This window comes from Medicago sativa, chromosome 3 (assembly GCF_051527215.1).
Source record: "Medicago sativa cultivar Bolivia chromosome 3, Bolivia_mono, whole genome shotgun sequence".
Lineage (NCBI taxonomy): Eukaryota > Viridiplantae > Streptophyta > Magnoliopsida > Fabales > Fabaceae > Medicago > Medicago sativa.
The window spans coordinates 99,885,718-99,913,629 of NC_140751.1; the positions used below are offsets into that span (position 1 = coordinate 99,885,718).

At 37.4% G+C, this 27,912-nt stretch overlaps 1 protein-coding gene and 1 long non-coding RNA gene across 2 annotated transcripts; one reads left to right on the forward strand and one right to left on the reverse strand.

Moving 5' to 3' along the window:
- Positions 1-3,149: 3,149 nt before the first annotated feature.
- On the reverse strand, positions 3,150-8,434 carry LOC146942821 (uncharacterized). The gene is made up of 3 exons (XM_085750063.1): positions 6,675-8,434; positions 4,829-4,854; positions 3,150-4,628 (listed from the first exon to the last, which is right to left on the reverse strand). Exons 1-3 carry the CDS (start codon positions 8,395-8,397, stop codon positions 3,150-3,152), a joined length of 3,228 nt encoding a protein of 1,075 aa, XP_085606189.1. The 5' UTR covers positions 8,398-8,434.
- A 17,048-nt stretch (positions 8,435-25,482) lies between these two features.
- Positions 25,483-27,868, forward strand: LOC146942822 (uncharacterized). The gene is made up of 2 exons (XR_015033569.1): positions 25,483-25,560; positions 27,545-27,868. It is a non-coding gene; the product is annotated as an uncharacterized LOC146942822 (long non-coding RNA).
- Positions 27,869-27,912: the final 44 nt, after the last annotated feature.

Genomic DNA, 27,912 nt, shown 5'->3' on the forward strand with positions numbered 1-27,912 from the left:
GGACTCAAATTGTAGATTCACTATAGACCACCAAAATCTTAGAAACGACCTGGTGTAAGATTATTCCTACACGTCATATAACTATGTACACGTGAGTATATATAGGATCGTTTCCACAGGGAGTTACGTTTAATCATAAGCATTTACACAATCGTTCACATTAAGGGTTTGGATATAATTTGTTTGTTTGTAACACTATATCCATATTTGACACTAAAGTAAAAACGAGAGGGGATCGAACTATTTCGCTTGCGGTATAAGATAACGAGCAAGCATAACAGCAGCAATCTCTCGATCGATTAACAGACTCTAGCTTTATAACCAATTTTATCACAATCATTTCTACAATATCCTTCGTGTCCAAAGCGACATCGTTATTTCCAAGTTAGCGTTTAAACATTCGTGTCCAAATTCCTTAAACGATAACAAAGTCGATCGGATAACTTAATCGACCGTGTCCAGCCTGATTAAGTATCCGAAAGCATTAAAATCTTGATTAAAAGTAATTATCAAAGGTTTACAAACTTGTCAAGAGTGATATAACATAAGATAGATTGTTATTCTAGTTCTAGATTCAAGGGTTTGTGTCCAAATCATCTTGAATCTCTTTGAAAGCATTAAAAGCAAGAATAACAACAATATTGAATCATTAAGCTAGAACCTTATATATTAAAAGATCAAAAGATTACATAATAGCTTGATTGTTACCTTAATACTACATAGAAGGTGATAGTTACATATAGACATGTAAACTAATGCAAGGAAGGAAGGAAAGATGAAGATTCCATGCCAAGATCCTTGATGTCTCAATGAATCTAGGGTTGAATCTACTCCTTAATCACTTGCTTTGTGTTTCTCTCTTTGAAATAGCTCTAACCTCTCTCTAGAAATGTATAAAATGTTTCAATGGAATAGTGAATTAGTCCTAGAGAGAGGGAAAACTTGTATTTAAATGGGCTGAAAACGTGCAATCTCGCTTAAGCGAGCTGCATCTCGCGCAAGCGAGATGCCTAAATATCTAACAATAACCAATGAAGTCTTGCCACGTAGCCCTGCTCCTTGATGAAGTTGTATCTCGCGTAAGCGAGTTAGACCTCGCGCAAGCGAAGTTGCTTCAAACATAAACCGCCTTAGAATCCTGCTTGAGCGACATGGAAGCGAGATGGAAAGCGAGGTGCTCATCAGTTCCCTGGAGAAATCTCGCGTAAGCGAGATGATCTCGCGTAAGCGAGATGCCAAAATTCACAAGCGACCCTGGAAGCGAGATGCAAGCGAGGGTTGAGCTTCTCCCTGGAGGAATCTCGCTTAAGCGAGATGACCTCGCGTAAGCGAGATTTGCTTGGTTCACACAACTTGAGTTTTGGTCCTTGCTTGTCATTTCCTGCATAAATTGGGTAGAATTAGGCATATAAAGCATAAATGGTATAATTACAACAATTGATTGCTTTTCCGTAGATAACTTGCATAACAAGTCACTAAAAATGCCTCTTTTAACACATGAAATATATTACTTTTGAGCACTTATCAAACTCTCCCCAACTTAGCTTTTTGTTTGTCCTCAAACAAAAGAATCAAAAGGAAACTCACAAGGCTTTGGACAAGCTTTCTAGCACAATACCAAACAATTCAAATCAAATAAAAATTTTCAAGTGGTGATTCAAATGTGAAAGCGCCGGCAAGCATGAAGTTCTCCATTATTCCTAGCACAGCTATAAATGTGAAACAAGTCCTAAGCACAAAATACACATCATAAACTTCAAAGTATAAACATATCTATCTATGAACCACACCTAACACACTTCTTTGAAAGTAAATGCAATATAATGATAACAATGAATGAGGTAATGAACACACATCCAACAATCATGCTAACATACTATTTAAGTTAGGTGTCCATCCAAATATCGTCTCAAAAAGCATAAAAGCATGGATCAAAAGGTCTTGCAAGGGTTATAACTTGGCCGGGCTACAAAAGAAATGTCATATGTGGGGCAATTGATCAGAAAGCCTATCAAAGAGGAACATTTTTTTGTATCACAAATTGAAATCCAATACTTCCCTACCAAGAATTAAAACCTTTGGTGATTAACAATCAAACTTATAACCTTGACAACTTATTCTATTTTTGATTTTTCTCTTTCTTTTTCTTTTCTTTTCTTTTTCAAATGTACAATTTTTTTCTTTGATTCAATGTTGTCAGGTTATTTTACAACTTCACCATAACTTAACATATAATGCCTCCTTTTTTCTCCCTAACTTGAATACAACAAAACTCTAATTGAATGTTCCCCTATCCTAAGGCAAGGGACAAAGTACAAAAAGGTTAAGGGTTCAACAAAGTAAAATTATCAAAGTCCTATAAGATTCAACCATGAACTGGATTTTTGAAAAATTTCAGGCAAATTCAACAAGCATTGTGCTTATGAATATTGACAGTTCATGTTTGAGGACTTGATTCATTTGGCTCAGATTGGGGTATCAGATACTCGCTCTTCTCACAGGTAGGCTTTATGTGGTCAAGTAGGTTACTCTCAATTCAAAAAGTGCCTTGATCCTTTCCATGCTTTCAAACAGTTCAAAATAATTATCAGATTTAACATAACTAAAACAAGTTAGACGATGATTATCGGTCTCCAGCATATATACAACAGATTGAAGCTACCTCACATTTAGGTTAAGTACTAAGTGGTTCAAAGATATTCATGTTTATGAAAAGACTTAAATGATCTATAATTTGTGCACAGTACAAATTTCACATTCATAGTAACACCTAGAATAACAGGAAACCAATACCTTGACATTGCGCTTTCTCACAATTCATATCATTATCACTCACCTGCTTTTGCTCAATAATTGGCTCCATGGAGCACTTTAAACTTTGATGTTCATGAGCAATTTTTCTTTTAACGAAACACAAGCAAGATTAATCAAAAATTTCATCCAAAGCAATAAGTTAAAAACCAAACAACAAGCTAAGCTATTTAACCCAAAACGAAATTAAAATTAAACCAAAGTATTGAACACCCAAAACCGTGCTCAAAAAGTATAAGTTCAAAAGCGATAAAATTGTTCCAGCATAAAAATAAAAACATAAACTAAAAAAAAGTCAAAGCAGAAGTCAAAGTAAACTAAGCATCAAAAGAATGCGGTCAGTGTGCCGCATCATCATCCATATCATCCTGAGACAGATGGACACTGGCTGTCCTCTCTGGATCATGAGCACCATGCAAGCTAGCAGTCCTCTCTGGATCATGAGCACCATGCAAGCTAGCAGTCCTCTCCTGGGTGTGAGATGGTCCTGCTCCACTGCCCCCTCCTGGGTAAATTGGCCTGTCCCCAGGCCACATGCAAGAGTCATAGTACTGTGCCGGAGTGAACATGAAACACCCAGGGTCCATGTGAGCATCGTAAAGATGCGAGTAGATGCCCTGGTTGCTGCGGAAGATAGCAGCCTGCTGATCCATTATGTGATTCTCTCTCTGCTCCTGTGCTTGAGCCAATTGAAAGGCTTGCTGCTGCTGTGCCTGAGCTCTCTCAACTGCTCGCTGCTCATACTGAGCCATGTATGCCTGAAAAGAAGAAAAATCAAAAGTGCCGGGCTGCTGAGGTGGTGGCATAGTCTGGTGAGGATCTTCATGCTCTGGAAAGTCCTCAGGTTGGGGTACATCCTCAGGTTGGGGTACTTGAGAAGAAGAAGCAGCACCCTTAGAAAGTGCTCTAGAAATGTAACCCCGAATGTACTTGTCATCAATGGGAGATACAAGCTCTTCTGAAAAAGGCTCGGTGACGGGTACCTGATGATGCCTAAGTAAACCCATAATAAAGCCCGGAAAAGCGAGTCTGGTCTCTGGTCCTGCTACACCACCGAGAGCTACATGCTTCAGCTCTCTTGAAATAATTGCAGCCACATCCACTGCCCTTCCTTTGCAAATATGCCAGATCAGAGGAGGCATTATTTTCTTGGGAGTTGTGGTGACATGGCTTTTTGGCCAGACATTATGAACCAAGAACTTAAAAATAATACCAGCTTTAGGCCTCATATCAGAGAAAGCTGCCAAATTGCGGTTACCCGCTTTGGACTCGGTGTATGTCCTTCCTGGTAGGAGAATCTCTCTCTCAATCTTGCCAAGGTTCCAATCAGCAGCCTCTTCTCTTTCCGCATAAGGACACAAGGCAGGTGTGTCAGGGTCCTCGGGCTCAGGTAGGGTGTAAGGTTTGCCTAGGTAATCATTAATAGCATCCCTATCGAAGCGGATGGTTTTTCCTCTCACCATGGTGGTATAGGAAAATGCAGCTTGCATTTCCTTAGCATCACAATCTGGTAAGGCATTTGCATAAAATTCACACAGAAGGTCCAGGTTGATTTTGGGGTATGGGTTAAGGAGTTTCTCCCATTTTCTCTCAGTGAAAACGGCTGCTATGTCAGCATACTCTCCCTCAGGGTTAATCCGGAAAATTTTATCATGCCAGGTTTTCTCTTTTTTCAGCTCGAGAAACCTGGCATAGGTTTTGTTGGAAGTGTAAATGGTACGGTCCGGGTTTCTAGGTAAGGGTGCAGGACGGTTTACAACACCGGATGAGGAAGCAGTGGTTTTTCGTTTCTTGGTTGGTTGATTTTTAGGTGCCATCTGCAAAACAACCAGCAAAACCATATACAGTATAGAACAATAATCAGCACATGTATGGAATCAAAAAGGTTAAGGCAGATAGATTTTAAAAACAGAGGTACAGAACAATCTCGCTTGTGGCTCGCTTAAGCGAGTTGCAAGCGAGATATTTCCAGAATTTTCTTTAAAGATTCGCTTGCGCGAGATTTCTGCTCAAGAACCTCGCTTGCGCGAGATTTGTCTGTACCTGCGAAATTTCAACCCCAATTCCAGAATTTTCAACCAAACCCATAATATTTTCAACCAAAATTCAACCTCAATCCTCTACTCATAACCACTCATGAAAAGAAACCAAAATCAAGACTTGTGTTCAACATTAAATCAAACCCTTATTTTCCAAAGATTCCAAAATGGGTCAAAATTTACACAATTGAATGTTGAATAAAAACAGTGATGATTTTGATTCATTTTCATTGTTATGAACCTAAGGAAACAGTCTCTAGTCACAAACACCTACATCTAACCCTAGCCATTCTAAATTTGCATAAAGCATGAATTTTGAAATTGAAAAGCATGGCACAAAAATATAAATCAAACCTGTTGAAATGATGATGAATGAAGTAAGCAATTGATGATGAATGAAGAAATATGCAAGTGCTTGACTATGATTGAATTGGTTTTGATTTTAGGGTTAAAGTTTGTGAAGAAAAGAAAAGTTTAGAGAGAATGGAGAAAAGGAAAGTTGGAAAACGTAAATGAGGGAAATGAGTGGATGGGGGAGTGGTTAAGGGGAGTTAATCCCCTTGGAAACCGTTACCATTTTTGAATAAAAAACTCATCTCGCTTGCGCGAGATAATCTCGCTTAAGCGAGATTTCTCCAGAACCAACAATTCGAAAATGCAACAATCTCGCTTAAGCGAGATTAACTTCGCTTGAGCGAGATTTCTCCAGATATGTTTCTTACTTTGCTTTGCTCATGAAATTATTCCTAAATGCATTAAAACATGAAAATACTTACAAAACTGGGTGTGACTCCCAGCAAGAGCTTGTTTTACGTCCTTAGCTTGACGCATTTTGAAGAAATCATGGCTCGATTAGTGAAATTGTCGTCAAACACCGATCAATTTCACCACCGAAGTAGGGCTTAAGCCTTTGCCCATTAACAGTCCAGTTGGCTTTGGTGACTGGGTCCTCAAGTTCCACAGCTCCGTACGGTTTGACCTCTTTAACCATGAAAGGTCCGGACCACTTAGACTTCAATTTGCCCGGAAACAACCTCAGTCTTGAATTGAAAAGTAATACCATTTGTCCCGGCATGAATTGTCTCAGAATGATCTTCTTGTCATGATACTTCTTGGTCCTTTCTTTGTAGAGCTTTGAAGATTCATAAGCTTGATTTCTCAATTCTTCAAGCTCATGCATTTGAACTTTTCTTCTTTCACCGGCTTTCTCTTGATCGAAGTTTAGGAACTTCAATGCCCAAAAGGCTTTATGTTCGAGCTCGACCGGTAAGTGACAAGATTTGCCATAAACCATTTGGAAAGGAGTGAGGCCTATAGGAGACTTGTATGCAGTCCTATATGCCCACAAAGCTTCATCAAGTTTAGCCGACCAATCCTTCCGAGATGTAGAGACCGTCTTCTCAAGTATGCGTTTGACCTCCCGGTTAGAAACTTCGGCTTGTCCATTCGTTTGCGGATGATACGGTGATGCTACTTTGTGCTTGACTCCATAATGATCTAGGGCCTTGGCAAGTTGTGTGTTGCAAAAGTGTGACCCTCCATCACTAATGAGAACTCTTGGTGTACCAAACCGGGTGAAAATATTCTTCTTTAGGAACTTCACCACCGTCTTGCTATCGGCTTTAGGCGATGCTACGGCTTCCACCCACTTTGACACATAATCAACAGCGACCAAGATGTACTCATTTGAATATGATGAAGGAAAAGGGCCAACAAAATCTATACCCCAACAATCAAACACTTCCACTTCAAGGATGAGTTGTAGAGGCATCTCATTTCTTTTTGACATTGATCCGGTTCTTTGGCATTCATCACAATACTTGCAATGTAAATTGGCATCTTTGAATAGAGTTGGCCAATAGAACCCGGATTGAAGTACCTTTGCGGCTGTTCTCTCCCCGTTGAAGTGACCTCCATAGGGTGAATTATGACATTGCCATAGGATCTTCTTTGCCTCTTCATCATCCACACACCTACGCAAAAGATTGTCCGCTCCAATTTTGAACAAATAAGGCTCATCCCACACAAAGTGGTTAGCATCATGGAGGAACTTCTTGCGTTGTTGCCATTCAAAATCTTCCGGAATGAACCCGGTTGCTTTGTAGTTCACCATGTCGGCAAACCACGGTCTCACATTGATTGCTAGCAACCGTTCATCTGGAAATTCTTCACGAACCTCCGGTTCATTCTTGGTTACCTCATTGTTTGTCAACCTTGAAAGGTGATCAGCTACAAGATTCTCCGTGCCTTTCTTATCCTTGATCTCTAAGTCAAACTCTTGAAGCAACAACATCCACCGGATGAGTCTAGGCTTTGAGTCGGACTTAGTAAGGAGATACTTGATAGCTGCATGGTCAGTATAAACAACAATTTTGGAACCTACAAAGTAAGAACGAAATTTCTCCATTGCATAAACTATTGCAAGTAACTCTTTTTCAGTTGTGGCATAATTGATTTGTGCCTCATTTAAAACCTTACTTGCATAGTGAATAGCATGAAAAATTTTATCCTTACGTTGACCCAAGACCGCACCAACAGCATAATCACTTGCATCACACATTAATTCAAAATTTAAATCCCAATTAGGAGCAATGATTATTGGTGCGGTGGTCAACTTTTCTTTTAAAGATTCAAATGCATCAAGACATTCATTATCAAAAACAAAAGACTTATCTTTGTTGAGCAAGTTGCTCATAGGCTTTGCAATCTTTGAGAAGTCTTTGATGAATCTCCGGTAGAAACCGGCATGACCAAGAAAACTCCGAACACCTTTGACATTCACCGGTGGTGGAAGCTTTCCTATGACATCGACCTTTGCTTGGTCTACCTCAATACCCTTAGCAGAAATCTTATGACCAAGGACAATACCCTCGGTAACCATGAAGTGACATTTCTCCCAATTGAGCACCAAGCTAGTTTCAATACACCGTTTCAGCACGGTATCCAAGCTATTCAAACACGTATCAAATGACGAACCGAAAACTGAGAAATCATCCATGAACACCTCCATGCATTTACCAATAAGTTTGGAGAAGATTGCTTGAACACACCGTTGAAAAGTTGCGGGTGCATTACACAAGCCAAATGGCATTCTTCGATAAGCAAAAATACCAAAGGGGCAAGTGAAAGCCGTCTTCTCGTGATCATCTGGGTTCATGGCGATTTGATTGTAACCGGAGTAACCATCTAGGAAGCAATAAAAGGACTGACCGGAGAGTCTCTCAAGCATTTGATCCATGAAGGGCAAGGGAAAGTGATCCTTCCTTGTTGCTTGATTGAGTCTTCTATAATCTATACACATCCTCCATCCGGTGACGGTTCTAGTTGGGATCAACTCATCTTTATCATTAGTGATCACCGTCATTCCTCCTTTCTTGGGAACTACTTGAACCGGGCTTACCCAAGCACTATCCGAGATAGGATAGATCATGCCGGCTTCAAGCAACTTCACTACTTCCTTTCGCACCACCTCTTTCATGTTTGGATTCAAGCGGCGTTGCGGTTGTGCTACCGGTTTAAAGTTTTCTTCCATCATGATCTTGTGCATACAATAAGATGGACTTATCCCTTTCAAGTCGGATAGCTTCCACCCTATTGCTTCCTTGTTGTCCTTGAGAACCTCTACCAACTTTGTTTCTTCATCGATGGACAAGGAGCTACTAATGATCACCGGTTTTGTACCATCTTTCTCAAGAAAAACATATTTCAAATTAGATGGTAAAACTTTTAATTCTACCTTGGTGTCATCAACTTTGGCTTCTTCCTTGGATTCTTCTTTCAAATCTTCAAGTATGGCTTGATTAGGAAGAACCTCCTTCAAGGAATCTAGCTCCTTTAAACACTCTTCAATGGCACTTGCTTCGTCTTCATCAATAGCATTGAGTGCGTCCACCAAAGCACTCTCAAGGGGTGTTCTATTGTGCATTTGCTTCCGAGTAGTCAAGATGACTTCTTCGGTTGCATCCATTTTGAAACATGCACCCTTGTCTTTCGAGTACTTCAAAGCTTCTCGGATGTTGAAGGTAACCTCTTCATCATTTACCTTGACCTTCATGATATTATCATCAAGATCAATCATCATCCGAGCCGTTTGAATGAAATTCCTTCCCATTAAGATAGGCACATCCTCATCTTCTTCGACATCCATAACCACAAAATCAGCCGGAAAAATAAATTTGTCCACTTTTACAAGAACATCTTCGGCCATACCTAGTGGTTTTGCAAAGGATTTGTCGGCCAATTGCAACATCATCCTAGTCCGCTTTATACAAAGGTCACCAACTCTTTTGGCAACGGACAAAGGCATGAGATTGATGCTTGATCCAAGATCAAGTAGTGCTTTACCTACATGTGTTGTGCCAATAGCTACCGGTAGAGTGACTCTTCCCGGATCTTGCTCTTTCTTTGGCATTGTTCTTTGAATAATAGCACTACAATTGGCATCGATTTGGATCGTCTCTTCATCGTTGATTCTTCTTTTCTTGGAAAGGATATCTTTCATGAACTTTGCATAGACCGGCATTTGCTCCAAGGCTTCCGAGAATGGTATATCAATTTGCAACTTCTTGAAGAGTTCAAGAAACCTTGCGTATTGCCGCTCTTTGTCTTTCTTCGATGGAGCATGTGGGTATGGTAAGCGTTGAGCCACCACTTGCTTCTCAACTACTTGTTTCTTCCCTTTATCTCTCCCCACATCTTTATTCGTCCTCTCCATCTCCTCTTGTAACTCTAGATCTCTTTTTTGATTTTTTTCTTTTTCAACTAATGCTTCTTTATTCTTTATATACACTTCCTCCTCTATCTCTACACTATCCTCCTCGAACTCCTCTTTATTGACAACTTCATCATCCTTTTCCTCAACAACAATATCATCACCTACCCCTATACCTACTACTCTCCCACTCCTTGTAGCTATAGCTTTTGACTGCTATGCCTTGTTGTGCTCCTTAGGATTTGGTTGAGTGTTAGCGGTGAAAGCTCCACCTTGCGGAGGACCTTGAGCCATTTGTTGAGCTAACTGACCAACTTGCGTTTCAAGGCCTTTGATGGACGCGTCGGTGTTTTTCTGGTTAGCCATGGACACTTGCATGAATTGTTTCAAGACCTCCTCGGTGCTTTGGGAATTATTCGGTTGTTGGGGGTTATTTGGTGGTGGATTTTGGTATTGATTATTGAATGGTTGTTGGTAAGGTTGTTGGTAGTAGTTTGATGGTGGATATTGATAGTTATTATTGTACGGTGTTCTCCAAGGTCTTTGTTGGTTTTGGTTGGCCGGATACCTTCCTTGGAAGTTGGAAGTACCCGGATTTTGTTGTGAGGTTCCGGCTTGTTGTGATTGGTTAGGCCTTTGTTGGTTTCCCACATAGTTGACCTCTTCCCCTTCAAAAGAACCGGGCTCGGGACAATAGCCGGTGGGATGATCCCCCGTACAAAGTCCACAAGTAAAGACTTGAGCGGTTCCTCCTTCTTGCTTGAGAGATTCAAGAATTTGTTTAGGCATAGCTTTCATCTCCTTTTGCATAGCTTCTAATTGTTGAGTGAGAAGCTTATTTTGAGCTAAGACCGCATCATTTGCTTCAAGCTCAAGAATACCGGCTTTCCTTTGATTAGGATTCCGATTGTGAGAAGATTTTCTTGTGTTGAGCGCCATTTGGTTTATGATTCTGACAGCTTCAGCTGGGTTTTTCAAAGCAATAGAACCTCCAGCACTTGCATCTAGCATCGTCTTGGACATGTCTTGAAGCCCTTGACGAAAAAGATATAGTTGCATTTGGCTATCAAAACCATGCTTTGGACAATTCCTTAGCAATGATTTATAGCGCTCCCAAGCTTCACAAAGAGTCTCACTTTGGCCTTGAGCAAAAGTTGTAATTGAAGTTTTAGCCTCAAGATGCCTATCCTCCGGAAAGAACCTTTCTTGAAATGCTTTCTCTAGCTCACCCCAATTTTCCATCAAAGAAGTTGGTTGATCAAGATACCACTCCTTAGCCTTCCCGATCAAAGAATGAGGAAACAATTGCACAAACACACCCTCTTCCTCATCTTCTTTCATACCAAGTGTACCGGCGGTAACATAGAAGTTGGTAAGATGTCTATATGGATCCTCATGATCCATACCGGTAAACTGGTTATGAGTTATCAAGTTTATCAACCCAGACTTCAGCTCAAAAGATTTGGCATTACGGTTGCCAAGATTAGCTAGCCTCCTCGGACTAACCCACATAGGTAGAGCATTCTCATCTTCATTAGCCATGACTACTTCTGGATCACTCCTCGGAGATGAATGTGCAGAAGAATGTGATGAAGAATCACCTAGTGATATAGTATGCACCGAACCTGACGGAGAAGGAATAAAAAGTAAAGATTCCGGCTGAGCCAGCCTGGCTAATCTCCTAGCTTCCTTTGCTTGCTTTCTAAGTAACCTAGCAGTTTTCTCAATTTCAGGATCAAATTGTAGGTCTTCCTTATCAACGGTACCTCGCATAAACAAAGTTCACCAAGACTATACCAGGTGGTTAGCATAAAAAATAATGAATGACATAAGTGTATAAGTATATGCATGAAAGAATTTTGTGCAAAATTGACTTAACATGACAAAATTGTTTCAATACTTATGATAAAAATTTCCGTTACTCCCCGGCAACGGCGCCATTTTGGTGTAAGATTATTCCTACACGTCATATAACTATGTACACGTGAGTATATATAGGATCGTTTCCACAGGGAGTTACGTTTAATCATAAGCATTTACACAATCGTTCACATTAAGGGTTTGGATATAATTTGTTTGTTTGTAACACTATATCCATATTTGACACTAAAGTAAAAACGAGAGGGGATCGAACTATTTCGCTTGCGGTATAAGATAACGAGCAAGCATAACAGCAGCAATCTCTCGATCGATTAACAGACTCTAGCTTTATAACCAATTTTATCACAATCATTTCTACAATATCCTTCGTGTCCAAAGCGACATCGTTATTTCCAAGTTAGCGTTTAAACATTCGTGTCCAAATTCCTTAAACGATAACAAAGTCGATCGGATAACTTAATCGACCGTGTCCAGCCTGATTAAGTATCCGAAAGCATTAAAATCTTGATTAAAAGTAATTATCAAAGGTTTACAAATTTGTCAAGAGTGATATAACATAAGATAGATTGTTATTCTAGTTCTAGATTCAAGGGTTTGTGTCCAAATCATCTTGAATCTCTTTGAAAGCATTAAAAGCAAGAATAACAACAATATTGAATCATTAAGCTAGAACCTTATATATTAAAAGATCAAAAGATTACATAATAGCTTGATTGTTACCTTAATACTACATAGAAGGTGATAGTTACATATAGACATGTAAACTAATGCAAGGAAGGAAGGAAAGATGAAGATTCCATGCCAAGATCCTTGATGTCTCAATGAATCTAGGGTTGAATCTACTCCTTAATCACTTGCTTTGTGTTTCTCTCTTTGAAATAGCTCTAACCTCTCTCTAGAAATGTATAAAATGTTTCAATGGAATAGTGAATTAGTCCTAGAGAGAGGGAAAACTTGTATTTAAATGGGCTGAAAACGTGCAATCTCGCTTAAGCGAGCTGCATCTCGCGCAAGCGAGATGCCTAAATATCTAACAATAACCAATGAAGTCTTGCCACGTAGCCCTGCTCCTTGATGAAGTTGTATCTCGCGTAAGCGAGTTAGACCTCGCGCAAGCGAAGTTGCTTCAAACATAAACCGCCTTAGAATCCTGCTTGAGCGACATGGAAGCGAGATGGAAAGCGAGGTGCTCATCAGTTCCCTGGAGAAATCTCGCGTAAGCGAGATGATCTCGCGTAAGCGAGATGCCAAAATTCACAAGCGACCCTGGAAGCGAGATGCAAGCGAGGGTTGAGCTTCTCCCTGGAGGAATCTCGCTTAAGCGAGATGACCTCGCGTAAGCGAGATTTGCTTGGTTCACACAACTTGAGTTTTGGTCCTTGCTTGTCATTTCCTGCATAAATTGGGTAGAATTAGGCATATAAAGCATAAATGGTATAATTACAACAATTGATTGCTTTTCCGTAGATAACTTGCATAACAAGTCACTAAAAATGCCTCTTTTAACACATGAAATATATTACTTTTGAGCACTTATCACGACCCCGTGAATTACCCTCTCTTTTAACTTCAACAACTAACGATTTATAGTTCTATACTAATGTAATAATAGAAGATATGGGTTGAAAATAAAAAAAATTATAAATAGATTGAAGAAGTGGGTGTTTAGAATCCTATAAGGATGAAAGTAGGCCGGGTCGGGGGCTAAGTTTAGCTTAAATAAACTTGGTATGGTATAAAATTTTAAGGTATGAGTTTAACCTATTATCTGTCATTGGTCATTTTTTAAGGTTTAGTTCAATCTTTTTCAAAGCTTATATTAACATGAAAGCCTATTTAAAAATATATTTTATAATCATGTCTTTAAATATAAACTTAATTGAATGGACCGATGAGCCTAAAACTAAGTATGTTTAAATATTAGGAAGGTCCTCCATATGTGATAACATATGTCATATATATATTTTTTAATATATATTATATTATTATATAATGATATAATATTATATATCACAAGTTGTAACATATAAACATTATATATATAATAAATAGGTGGGACTATTAAGCTTAAAGGTCATGCTAAGTTGTGTCCTAAGAGCACAAATTAAGAAGCTAAAAATGGAATTAAAACATAAATATTGTCTTTTAAAAGGTCAAATCTAGTTTATTTAAGTAAATAGACTCTTTTTAAAACTCTAAACTCAGTAAACTCTACTAAGTTATATGCCCTTGTCGGACGATTTGGTCTACTTTCATTCATATCTAACTATCAATTTATAGTTCGATTACATCGATACATATCGAATTTTTGAACGCACCTGTTAAAATTGTCTTATTATTCGTTATTTATTTCCTAACATTTTTGGCATGCACATATATAACAGAATACGTAATCACACTCATAATGAGCAATACAAATACTAAAGAAATCCTAGCACGCTTGGTCAATAACTTGAAGAGTTCTCAAAGCACAAATAATTTCAGAGCAGAGTATATATCCATTATCAAAAGAGCGTTGATCATAGAACTGATAGGTACTTGCAAAATTATCACTCTCCATTTATTGACGTTTCTATGATGGGATGAAATACCACGGATTTCATTTTGCTTATTTTTTGGTCAAAGACAAGCCCATAAGTAGTAGGACACAGATTTGTCAACTAAAATTTGTTAGAATTAGTTATCAAAACACATTCTTTAAATATAATAAGCTTTAACTTTAAAATGGGATTTCAATTAGTGGTCGGTCATGTGGATTGCTTTGAAAGTTGGTTAGATTTCAAGACACGACACAAAATTAGCCATGACCCCCCATGGTTTGTGTTTCCTCAATCACTTTCTGATCTTATTCACTGATTTGAAGTATGAAGCTCAAATAAAGTGCATAATCGGGGTCTCAATCCATCAAAATTTTAGTATAAAACATTTAAGGTGAAGTGGAATTGTTCATTTTGTTTTTGATATGTTACATTACCATGTATTAATGAAAATAACATATTCTTTTCATGAAAAATCATAACGTTACTTTTAGGCTTTCCATTGCTAGGTAGATGTAATTTTTTAAGTTCACTTGTGCAATAGCTACGGAGACGTTTGTCAAAAGAAAATCCACTTTATAGATTGAAAATTCATAATTTAACAAGGCAGGCGATTAATTAATCATAACATACCAATAATTTCTTTGTGATCTCCACGGTTTACGACTTTTAATTGTAACTACCATTTCTAAGTTCTAACCACTCCAATTTTTTTTCAATCATGCACAAGAACTAAGGGATGTAAAGTCCCAGGATATTTTAGGCAATTGTCTTGCACCATCTTTCACAAAATTCATCATCTTAATCAATTTTTAAATATAATTGCCAACTATTTTAGGTAATTGTCCTGCGCCATCTTTCACAAAATTCGTCATCTTAATCAATTTTTTAACAAGCACTTTAATTAAATTTCAAAGAAGGGGATTTGGATAACATGGGAGTACTTTCAATGTTGAAATTCAAGGCTATCACAAACTACTTTCCATTTCCCAAATAAATAGTAGTTTATAAGTGTGATGTGAGAGTAAGCTTTTGACATCAACAGGACAAATATATCAACACAACAAATAAATATATTACTTTGTGAAAATATTATTTATTTATTTATTTTAAAATTTGTGATAGTTTGACTTGTTCACAAGAAGAAAATAGATTTTTAAAACGAAGCATTTTGACGATGAGAAGATAAAATCTTGTTTGGGTTGATGCATTTAAAAAAAAAACAATTTTGACATTTTATTATTTTCAGAAATATAAGGTAATTGTTTTCTTCAAAAATCTCTTTTCTTCTTGTTAACAAATAAATCTAATTTACAAAATTAAAATAGAAAATATTTCTACAGAGTTAATGGAATCGAATATTGTTTTTTTTTTAATAACTTAAAATAAAGATCCGAAGAATTGTTTTTTTAATAACTTAAAATTTAGATCCGAAGATGCCCTATTGAGAATCATGGTAGAGTCTAACAAAGAAAATATTGGAAGTATAGTGTAGGACACTTTTCATGTTTTTTTTTTAAGAAGTTAAATTAGTCCATCCAAATTTACACCATTAAGAATCGAACCTAAAACCTTAATGAGGAGCACACTCCAAGATTTAAAACCAACACCACAAACCAACCCAAATGGGTTACGTTACGCACTCTTCATACAATGATCATAACAGAGATAACAAATCTAAAATACCTTGCAACTAATACTAATTAACTACCTTTAAAAAAACACTAATTTTTAAAAAATACCAATTAACCAACTAAATTCCAATTTTTATAAAAACAACTGTATGTAATATGTATTTGTCAAAAAAAAAACTGTATGTAATATGTATACCATCCGCACCCAAATCAAAAGTCAAACAATTTCTTTTTTCAAATAGTAAAATTTTACTTAGTCTATATTTGAATTGATGATGACACCGTAATTTTGTAAAGTTACAAAATGTAACTAATTTTGATCACTATATTTCTGTCCATCTCACTTGTAATCCAAACATACACTTATAATATATCAACACGAGACTTCCAAATTTATAACAATGTCACAACTAATGTTCAATGCGTCTCAGAGAAACATCAGAGTCAAAACAGACCTTAAATTTAAACAACGTCAACAAATATATTATCGGTGAGAATAGATTTACTATAGTGGCAATCCGTTATGCATGGGTGTCGTGTTTTTTGTTATCCTTTGCTATCCTCTGCTCTTACTAATATTGCTGCAAGCTCTTCATGAATGCTGACACTTTGAACGGGAGTGGGCAATTAGATTTTGGTCATTTGATGGTGGAACAATGGGTATAGAGATATTCATGGAGTCTGGTCAGTGACGTGGTTTAATATAAATATAAATCGTGAAAGGTTATACGAATTAGTTGAAAAACTTATAACCATATGAAATTGTATTGGGAGTCCATTAGAGCACCCAAAATATTGAATACACATCACGTCTTTAATACGCTACCTCTGGTCTCTTACAGATCAGAATAAAAAAGATCATCAATACTAATTGGTGTTCTCATCCTTTTTTTTTTTTTTAAACAGATGGCAACAGCATCAAAATTTTATATTAAACCAAAAAAGAGTACAAAATAGAAAAGGGGGACCGAACCAAAACCTTTTCAAAAGGTGCTGAACTTGAAGTTGGGCATACCCAACCTATTCCTAATGTACTCTCCCCTAATTAAATCAGGGATAATATCAGACCAAAATAACTCAAAAGAGGGAAAAGAAAGGCCAAGGTTTGCAAGACTGTCAGCGCAAGCATTACCTTCCCTGTAGATATGGGACACTACAAATCTCATGTTTCTTAATCTAACTAAGCAATTCTGCCATCTGTTTCTTAAACACCAAGGAACTACTGAGTTTGACTTGAAGGCCAAGTTAACTAGTTGTGAATCTGATTCCAGCCAAACATTTTGGAAGCCTTTGAGAGAGGCTATTTCAATAGCAGTCATGGCGGCCACAAGTTCAGCGTGCAGAGCATCTTTGCTGCCTAAGAATTGCGAGAAGCAACCAATGAAAACACCATCAGAGTCTCTAAAAATGCCACCTGCAGAAGCTCTAACTGGATTTTTGATGGATGCTCCATCTGTGTTGACTTTGATCCAAGAGGTTAAAGGAGGGAACCAAAATACCTCTTTAATGGATGGAGCGTTTGGTGCCTTTATGTTAACCTTGCAAGCTTTAAGGATGCTAAACTCAAGCATGTCACATCTACCCGATTTCTTAGTTTTATTGCCCGCAATTGAGGTTTTAGCAATGATTTCGTTAATAGCAGATTTCCAATGCAAGGTCTTGTCCTGGAACCTAATTTGATTTCTTCTGTGCCAAATGGAGTTGAGAATATTAATTATACAAGATTTAATAACCAACTTACATTGATGAGACCAGTTTCTTTCTAGTAACAGCCAAAAGTCTTCTACCGAATTGAACTGGAGAGAAGTATTAAGAAGAAAAAACAGCCAATTCCAAAGTTTCATTGCAAAGGAGCACTGGAAGAAGAGATGAAACGTAGATTCCTCTTCAGAGTAGCAAGATGAACACATGGAAGGATTAGAAACCCCTCTTGTCTTCATATTCTCATCTGTGGGAACTTTGTTGTGCATAATCCTCCAAACAAGCAAAGATTGTGACGAAGGAATGTCCGGACACCAAAGAGACTTGGCCCAATTAACATTTTGACCGGTGCCATACTTAAATAAGAAAGCTTCTTTAAAGGAAAGATCACCAGTATTGCTCTTCATCCAAACTAGTTTATCTTCAGTTAATTCAATAGGAATGGTTACATGTTCAACCAAATGTTTCAACTCAGGAAAAGAAATTAGCACAGAGAAAGGAAAATTCCATTGATGATTGACAATAAAGTCGCTGACCTTAGCACTGAGATTGTGTTGAAGATGTACAGGTAGATTCAGTTGAGAAGCTATAGGATCCCCACACCATCTGTCCAGCCAAAAGTTAATTTGTTCCCCAGAACCAACTTGCCAAGCACAATTAGATTGTATTATGAGGAATTCAGCCTTAATACTACTCCAAATTGATGAGAATATATGATGAGAAATGGTTCTTCTGCCCCTAAGAACTTTACTTCTGATTAGCACAGCCCAGTCTTCATGCGAATTTAAAAGATCCCAACACAATTTCAAATTTGCAGATTCATTGAGAAGAGTAAGTGACCTGATACCTAGACCTCCTTCTGAATACGGTTTGCAAGTTTTTTTCCATGAAACAGTTATCAACTTCCTCTTAGCAATGTCCCCACTCCAGATGAAATTTCTAATCCAAGACTCTATCTCTTTAAGCAGCTTTTTGGGCCAAGAATAGATAGATATAGAGTGAACCAGCATTCCATGAATTACACTCTTCACCAATGTTACTCTACCAGCAATACTTAATAAAGAAACTTTCCAGGCTGAAAGTTTGGATTTGATTCTATCTGCAATAGGCTGCAAGTGAGATTTCTTTGGTTTCCCTTTAAAAATGGGGACACCTAAGTAGGTAAAAGGGAGAGAACCTTTGTTGAAACCTATTGACTCAGCAATATAATCAATTCGAGCATTTGAAATGGATCCAAAAAAGACAGTTGATTTTGCAGGATTAATGATCTGACCGGAGGCCAAGGCGTATGAAGAGAACAGTTGCATCAAGGCTTCAATTGAAGATAACTTACCTTTACAAAATATCATTATGTCATCAGCATAAAGAGAATGAGAAGGGACATTGGAATATCTAGAGCCTTTAATGAGCTCTAATTTCCCTTGCTGCACCAGTAAGGTGATGTTTCTACTCAAAACAACCTCAGCTATGCAAAAAAGAAGTGGAGATAAGGGGTCACCTTGTCTCACTCCTCTTGTGCAGTTAAAGTAACCATTTTGTTTACCATTCACAGAAATTGAAAGAGTTGCAGACTTGAGAATGGTATGAATCCAAGAGCAGAATTTGTTGTTAAAACCAAAATTGCTTAAGTCTTTAAGAAGAAAATTCCATTCAAGGGTGTCAAAAGCTTTTGAGAAATCCACTTTGAAAGCTAGGTTACCTGCGAAGGTTTTCTGATGAAGATGGTTGATAGCTTCTGAAGTGACACAAATTCCATCTTTAATGTTTCTTCCTCTAATGAAGCCTCTTTGTTCAGGGGATATGATGTTGTTCATGATAGGGGCCAATCTATCTGCTAGAATCTTTGAGATGATCTTGAACTTAAAGTTGGCTAATGATATTGGTCTATACTGTCCAACATTGATAGCATCTGGAACTTTGGAAATGAGAATGATTGTGTTTGCATTGAAATTGGGAAGGATCCAATCTTTAATGAAAAATTCCATGACTGCATTTGTAACCTCCACTTTTACTATGTCCCAGTACTTCTGGAAGAAAATTGCTCCAAAGCCATCCGGACCCGGTGCCCCATCCTTGTTCATTGCTAGCACAACTTCCTGAACTTCAGATGATGAAGGAAGTCTAGTCAGCATTGCATTCAGCTCATCTGATATCAAATGTGGAATTGAATCTTCAATCAAGTTATTAACCTGCAAGTCCTGCACAACAATGTTAGTAGAAAAAATATTTTTGAAGTGTTCTGTGATGTGACTGAATATTTGCTTTGGATCTGTAACAATGCTATCACCATTCATGAGGCTATTAATGAGTTTGGATGTGTTTTTGATTTTGGTTAGTCTATGAAAATACTTGGTGTTTCTATCCCCGTCGGAATGCCAGGCCACTTTAGATTTCTCCCTCCAAAACTCTTCTTCTATATTCAGAGCATTTTCTAAAGTAACTTGAGCTGCTTTTTGATGTTCCATTAATGAATCTGAAGCACCAAAGATATCAATGTCAGCTTGAATACTAGACAACTTTTCCTCAGCTTCCTCAACCAAGTTATGAACATTACCAAAGACTGTTTTGTTCCAAATCTTCAATTTCTGCTTTAACAATTTCAGCTTTTGGTTTAGAATAAACATGGGGCAACCAACTATATTTAAATTCCAAGCTTCTTGAATGACTCTTCTACAATCTTCATGATGAATCCACATATGCATAAATTTAAATTGGGACATCAATTTATGATTGGAAGTTTCAAATTCAAGTAAAAGAGGGAAGTGATCTGACTTGTGATTAACTAAAGTTGAAACATGAAGTGAGCTGCATACATCAATCCAAGCTTGATTGCATATGACCCTGTCTAGTCTCCTCTCAGTGTGTCTAATTCCGCCTCTTCTGTTGGACCAAGTGAACTGCATGCCTCTAGTGGGAAGATGGATAAAATTGTTTGAATCTGACCAGTTAAAGAATTAATTCATAGGGCCTCTAGCAGGTGGGGTGGCTCCTCTATGCTCATGAGACCCTATGATAGAGTTGAAGTCACCTATTGAGCACCAAGGTATGTTTAATTGAATTTGAAGGTTTTGTAGGTTTTGCCAAAGTTGACGTCTTATAATGTGGTTAATAGATGCATAAATGGCTGAAATGCCAAAGGTTAAGTTGTTATCTACAAATGTGAAGGTTACCTATTGGCTATCATAAGAAATAATGTCAGGGTTCAAGTGATTGGAGCGGAAACACCAAAGGTTAGGGTTAAGGTCATCTCTATGATTAAAGGCAAAAGGTTTAAAATTCAATCTGTGAAACCAGTTTCTAGGGAAATTGTTAAAAAGCATCCAAGGTTCCGAAATGAAGATAAAATTTGGTTTATGTGTTAAGATTAAGTTTTTGAGAGCTAACCTAGAAGGGGAGTTAGCTATCCCTCTAATGTTCCAATATAAACACTTCATTTTAAGTGTTTAGATGGAACCTTAGATTTTGTAAGGTGTGATGTGCTAGCTCTTGGGGGCAAGGCTTTTTGTGATTTTTTTCTAGTTGTTTTTCTGGTAACTAAATGAAAACCTGAGTTGTCTATGGTATTTTGTACCTCTTTTTCGATTTGTTGGTCTATATCTGCTTCAGCTGCTATTGAATCTTTGAATGCTGCTTGTTGATTCCTAATCTGCTCTTCATCAACATCTGCAAGGTTAGCCCATGATTCATTTAAAAAATGCATATCTCTATGTATTCTGTCTGGTGTAAGTTGACTGGTGTCCAGGTTCGTATCTTCAAGGCGTTGGGTGGCATCTACGAATTCAGATGCCTGTGAGCTATTATCTTCCAATTCTGAATCAGTCACAGGGTGATCAGTAAATGCTTCATTGTTATCATCATTGAGTCCCTTGTTATCACTGCTATCAGGAGTTTGATTGCTGATATTTTGATTCCCTTGAATGTGCTCCTCAATGTTGGTGACCTCCTTGTTCAAGGGGGATCTGCTATCAACATCTTTTTGCAGAGAACCATTTCCATCTTCTCCCTCAAGTTCCAAATCCACTACAGCAGTATCTCTAGGAATCCATGTCGGTTTCTGCTGATGCACATTGACTGGATGCTTTCCCACAACTTTGTCCACTACATCAGTACGTTCAACTGATGTCTGCAGCTTCGGTTGCCTTTCATTTTCCGTCTTGTTTGCTTTTCTACAAACTGAAATGTTATGTCCTACTAACTTGCAAAAACCACAGAATTCAGGTAGGTTCTCGTATTCAAATTCAACGAAGAAAGCAAAACCCTTCCGTTCCACTAGAACTTCATGTTTCAGAGCCTTTGCTAGGTCAATGTCTACCAACACTCTTGCAAAGTGGCCAAAGGTACGTTCTATGGCTGGCTTACTCGTAATTGAATCAACACAGATAGGAGTTCCTACGCTGCTAGCGATGGCAAAGATAATCTTCTTTCTCCAATACTCCTGAGCTAAGCCGTGAATTCTCATCCAAACCTGCGCAGAGGTGTTAGTTTGCAAGGTAGGGCTAAAGTCTTTGGTCCATGGAAAAAGCTTCAGATAACCAGGGTTCAAAAGCCATGAGCTAACATACCTCACTCGTCTAGCATCTTCAATAGAAGAGAAAACAAATTCATAGAAACCCTTCCCTATGGAGGTTACTCCCCAAGGGGCCAAATCCTTCCAGATCGGTTTCAATTTCTCCTTCAGTGCCACAACAGTCAAAGGGGAAGAACCCTTAGGCCAAATAACTCTTGCGTGTAAGTTGTTTTTACATGTATTCAATCCCAAATCGTATTCATCATCAGGGATTGAAATGGAAAATTTGTCTCCCTTCAAAGTCGGTTTAGGCAATTGGCTGGAGGGTGTGTCACAAACATTTGCTAGAACCTGTGCGAAGGTTTTTTGGGCAAAGGGTAGGGTTTTGGTTTTGTTTTGCGGTGCAATCTTGACAGGTTCAGAGTCATCAAGACATTTCCAAGGGATTAAGAAAGGTTTTGAGGTAGAAGGGGGTGGAATAGGCATGTCGGTGGTATAGATCTGTGTCGACATGAGTATGGTGATGAACAGTGTTAATCTCCGGAGCAAAAATCGATTCCCATCTTTTTTTCTTTCAGTTTAATGGTGTTCTCATCCAATATAAGCTTTCTAATATTATAATTTTAGGTTACCCCTCGTGTACCCAGTGTTTATACGCCTTAGAGCATAACCAACTTATGAATAAACTACTAGTTTGATCTTTTATACAGGACCTCATTTGAACTAGATAGGCACCCACACCAATCTCGGGTTCAATTATGCTAAATGAACTATCATATAAGCATTGGATTATTCCCACTTACAGAGGACTCACTTGGATCAGTTAGGTGCTTCCACCTATCTCCGATGCGAAAACCCCAAAACGATTGGTGTATATCAAGTAACTAACTACACCAAAATCGCAAGAGAGGAGATGACACAACTTGAGAGCTTATCATCGGATTCACCACTATAAATAAGGGGCCTCTCCCCAGTCACGATCACCTAATAACTTAACCACCTTACTTATTTGCCAATTGTTAGCATCCATTCTTACTTGTCTATCGAAGTGTCTTTTGCAGCTTCCCGTCCCCGTTTGACGAAGGAGCATACGACCAAATCGTGGTGATCCAGCTCATAGGCGAAAGAGGAATACCACCGACTCAGAAGGTACACCTCATCCGTTCTTACAGGAACATAATCAAACCAATATTTTATTTACCCAAGAGCACTTAGATGAAATGATATATGTCTATTTTAGCTGAATTAAGGTCAGTTTGTCCTCCATCTGAATCTTATAAAACTCGAGAGATTAGTCTTCACAGTTGCGCGACAAGGATATGTTGCTTGAATTCACACTGAGTATAGTAGAATCATTATCACTACCACAACTTTGACAAAGGCTACCATTTTCAGCTTGAACAAAATCAACGTGTCATTATGATTTTTTCAAATCTATTGTTCATTGAAACATACACCAAGACTATCAAGATATTTTGTTACCACATCTTCACTCAAAATCCTAAAATATTGAATATTTGAATTAAATATTTAATTTAGGGTTAAATATATTTTTAGTCCCTACTAGGGCTGGAAATGAGTCGAGTCGAGTCGAACCTGTCTGAGCTCGACTTGACTCGATAAGAATCTGTTCGGCTCAAAACTCGACTCGAGTTCGAAACAAACTTTTTTTAAATCGAATTCGGCTCGTTTAAAGTTCACGAACAACTCGGTTCGGTTCGTTAGGTTCAACTCGTTTGCTCGAATTGCATACTTCAAAAGCTTTTTTTTATTAAAAAAAGAAGTTTTTTTTTTGTCAAAAATGTATATTTAGGTCTTTGACCTTTTAAAAAAACAAAGATAATTTAAATAAAAACTATGAAGCATGTTGGTCTTAAGAGTCAAGACCACTAGCAATTAACTACTGTAGCCATTCCGGATTTACAACATAACATAGTACTAGTCAAACAGCGCTTATATATGCACTCTTCCTCTCTAATTCCGCCTCAGTGTGTCTAATTCCGCCTCTTCTGTTGGACCAAGTGAACTGCATGCCTCTAGTGGGAAGATGGATAAAATTGTTTGAATCTGACCAATTAAAGAATTAATTCATAGGGCCTCTAGCAGGTGGGGTGGCTCCTCTATGCTCATGAGACCCTATGATAGAGTTGAAGTCACCTATTGAGCACCAAGGTATGTTTAATTGAATTTGAAGGTTTTGTAGGTTTTGCCAAAGTTGACGTCTTATAATGTGGTTAATAGATGCATAAATGGCTGAAATGCCAAAGGTTAAGTTGTTATCTACAAATGTGAAGGTTACCTATTGGCTATCATAAGAAATAATGTCAGGGTTCAAGTGATTGGAGCGGAAACACCAAAGGTTAGGGTTAAGGTCATCTCTATGATTAAAGGCAAAAGGTTTAAAATTCAATCTGTGAAACCAGTTTCTAGGGAAATTGTTAAAAAGCATCCAAGGTTCCGAAATGAAGATAAAATTTGGTTTATGTGTTAAGATTAAGTTTTTGAGAGCTAACCTAGAAGGGGAGTTAGTTATCCCTCTAATGTTCCAATATAAACACTTCATTTTAAGTGTTTAGATGGAACCTTAGATTTTGTAAGGTGTGATGTGCTAGCTCTTGGGGGCAAGGCTTTTTGTGATTTTTTTCTAGTTGTTTTTCTGGTAACTAAATGAAAACCTGAGTTGTCTATGGTATTTTGTACCTCTTTTTCGATTTGTTGGTCTATATCTGCTTCAGCTGCTATTGAATCTTTGAATGCTGCTTGTTGATTCCTAATCTGCTCTTCATCAACATCTGCAAGGTTAGCCCATGATTCATTTAAAAAATGCATATCTCTATGTATTCTGTCTGGTGTAAGTTGACTGGTGTCCAGGTTCGTATCTTCAAGGCGTTGGGTGGCATCTACGAATTCAGATGCCTGTGAGCTATTATCTTCCAATTCTGAATCAGTCACAGGGTGATCAGCAAATGCTTCATTGTTATCATCATTGAGTCCCTTGTTATCACTGCTATCAGGAGTTTGATTGCTGATATTTTGATTCCCTTGAATGTGCTCCTCAGTGTTGGTGACCTCCTTGTTCAAGGGGGATCTGCTATCAACATCTTTTTGCAGAGAACCATTTCCATCTTCTCCCTCAAGTTCCAAATCCACTACAGCAGTATCTTTAGGAATCCATGTCGGTTTCTGCTGATGCACATTGACTGGATGCTTTCCCACAACTTTGTCCACTACATCAGTACGTTCAACTGATGTCTGCAGCTTCGGTTGCCTTTCATTTTCCGTCTTGTTTGCTTTTCTACAAACTGAAACGTTATGTCCTACTAACTTGCAAAAACCACAGAATTCAGGTTGTAACGCCCGTCTTAATTATTTAATTAATTCAATGAGGTTTAGAATATATTTATAAATATATACTTATATGATTTATGATTTAAGTGATTTGTATGATTTATAAATAAATTATGTGAAGTATATGATTTTGTGAAGTTGTTACGTTGGTGTGACTTATTTTATTATTAAATAAAATAAGATATGAGAAATAAAATAAAAATATTAAAAATGAGGTTGTGTTATGAGATGAGTAAGTTTAGTGGTGAGAAGAGTAATACAAGTGTTATAAATAGAGGGTTTAGGTTGTGAGAATAAGTTTACAACGTACGTGAAACGCTTTTGGAGAAAGAGGGAGAAAAGTAGAACAAGAGGAGAACAAGGAGAGGGCTGCGATTTTCATCAAAACCAGGTAAGGGTGAGACTAACTCTCAATATTATTAAGGGTATGATTCTGAAAAATGAATTTAGCATGATTAGGTTGAGTTTTGGTGAGAATTGAGAATTAGGGTTAAAGACCAATTTGAGAATTGAACCATGAAAGGATGTTAGATTGATGCAAAGCTTGTATACAGACCTTAGATAATCATTAGGGCGTTACAGGTTCTCTCACAAAATAATGAATTTGAGGTTATATTCAAAGTCGTGGTTGTCACCGCACTTATCGCTATCATTATAGCCATATTGAAGCCGAATGCTGCACCAAAGCTAGACAACAGTCTAATGTTGTCGATGTGGCTTATGTCACTCAATTTTATTTTGTAAACAAGGTAGAAAATTTAGAGAATTAAGACTTTTACCCGAATGTGATTGTTGGCATCAAAATCAATAGCCCAAGGACCAATTGACAGCAAATAAGAGAGACAAGTTAAGGAATAACCATTGTACACGGGAAAGTGCTAAATATATAGTAACTTCCATGGTGTTACTTTTTGTGTGTATATATGTTATTATATTGTGCTATCATGCTATGTCTAGAGTAATCTTCACTTATTGCACCAGCTATATATAGCTTGCCAAATCCAAAGTGTGATAGTTCTAATGTATACTGAAACACCCTTTGATTAAATTATGTAAAATATTCATGAGGTTTAAACTTTCTTATTTCAAACATAGTATGCCTAGTTTTAAGAGAATACTAGCATGAGGTACTTTTAGTGAACAAATGTGGATTTTGAATTTGAACTGCATTTTATTTTTCAATAATTGTTACGAGAAGTGATTTGCGAAGCTAGTAGCTACAACCTTTGATTCACATTAGGCGTATAGTTAACATTAGTTTAATTAGTAAAATGTCAATGGCAGTGTAATACTTTAAATCCATGTACCAGTGATGTAGGTCATATCTGATAACCAGGCTTTGATAGGTGAATGTTGGACTTGGAAAATACTTTGTATAACTGAAGTGTTATTTAATGATGTGTATTTGATAATGATGCTATTTTAAAATGTGCTATATAATGAAGTGCTATTTGGAAGATGTGTGATTTAAATATGTGTTATTTATGATGCTTATGGTGATGTGATGTTTAAGATGTTGTTGATTATCATTTAATGTTGTTGACCATTAAAAGTTTTGAAGTTGCATGAGTCGGTCTAAGTTGTCATGATCTAAGAAGTTGTCCATTTTAATGGAGTTGTATAAGATGTTCACGTTGTTGTCCAAGTTGCATTTAGAGTTGTGTTGTTGCATAATCAGCGATGGGGGCTTAATGCCTGACAGGTCCTTTATGACCTTAGCGAAGGGGGCTTAATGCCTGACAGGTCCAACTATGACCTTAGCGATGGGGGCTTAATGCCTGACAGGTCCAACTATGACCTTAGCGAAGGGGGCTTAATGCCCTGGTGGTACCACATGCATGATGAAGTTGTCTAAGTTGTTGTTGAGTTGTCTAAGTTGTTGTTAAAGTTGTAGTTGCATTGTAGAGTCGTCATAACTTATATTTAATGATGATTTACTGATGATGTTTGACGATGATGTTTTGACGATGATGTTTGTTTATGATGTTTTGATGATGATGTTTGATTTTGATTTGATGATGATGTTTTGATGATGATGTCTGTTTATGATTGACGATGATAATAATATGATACTAAATGATTATTAATGTTGATGTTTATGATGTCTTAAGATGTTAAATATATGATGATACCTGGTTATGATTTAAAGATGATTTTGCTTATGAATTAAGAATGATATTTGTTTACGAACTAACGATGATATTTGAAGATAATAATTAATTATAATTTGTTAAGATGCTAAGTGATAAATGTTTAATATGTTAGAGATGTTTTATGTTGTTAAATGCATTTTGATGAATTATATGCTTAATTTGTCGACTGTGAAATCTCACCCCTTCTGCTGGAAATGTTGCCCTTCGTATGGGTAACTGCAGGTACTGATGGCTTGTAGATTGGTTGGCTCAAGTGTCTAGGTGCTCTGATACGTAACGGGATGGGGATTGCTTTTACTTTTATTCCTTACGTGTCTTTTATGAACTTTTATAATTCCTTACGTGTCTTTTATGAACTTTTATAAATAAGTAGTGAACCTAAATTTATGAGATTTTCTAATAAGGCCTGCGTGCCAAGACTTTTATGATGTTGAATTATTTCCGCTGCGTAGTTTCAGATTTTATGATGTTGAACTTTGAAGGATAATTATTATTATCTGTTTTAAGATTTTTAAGTAGTATGTGACATTCCGTTTATGAATTAAATACTCTGATTTTAAATGAAATTTTCAAGTTGGGAAAACGGGATG

Bases quoted from the DNA above. Each gene is read 5' to 3' on its own strand.
- LOC146942821 (XM_085750063.1), bottom strand. From the start codon at position 8,397: ATGCACAAGATCATGATGGAAGAAAACTTTAAACCGGTAGCACAACCG. The intron at 4,855-6,674 runs GCAAGTATTGTG...GAAATTTCGCAG, and splicing joins CAAAGATGCCAATTTACATT to GTACAGACAAATCTCGCGCA. The intron at 4,629-4,828 runs GTTCTTGAGCAG...GTTGTTTTGCAG, and splicing joins ACAAATCTCGCGCAAGCGAG to ATGGCACCTAAAAATCAACC.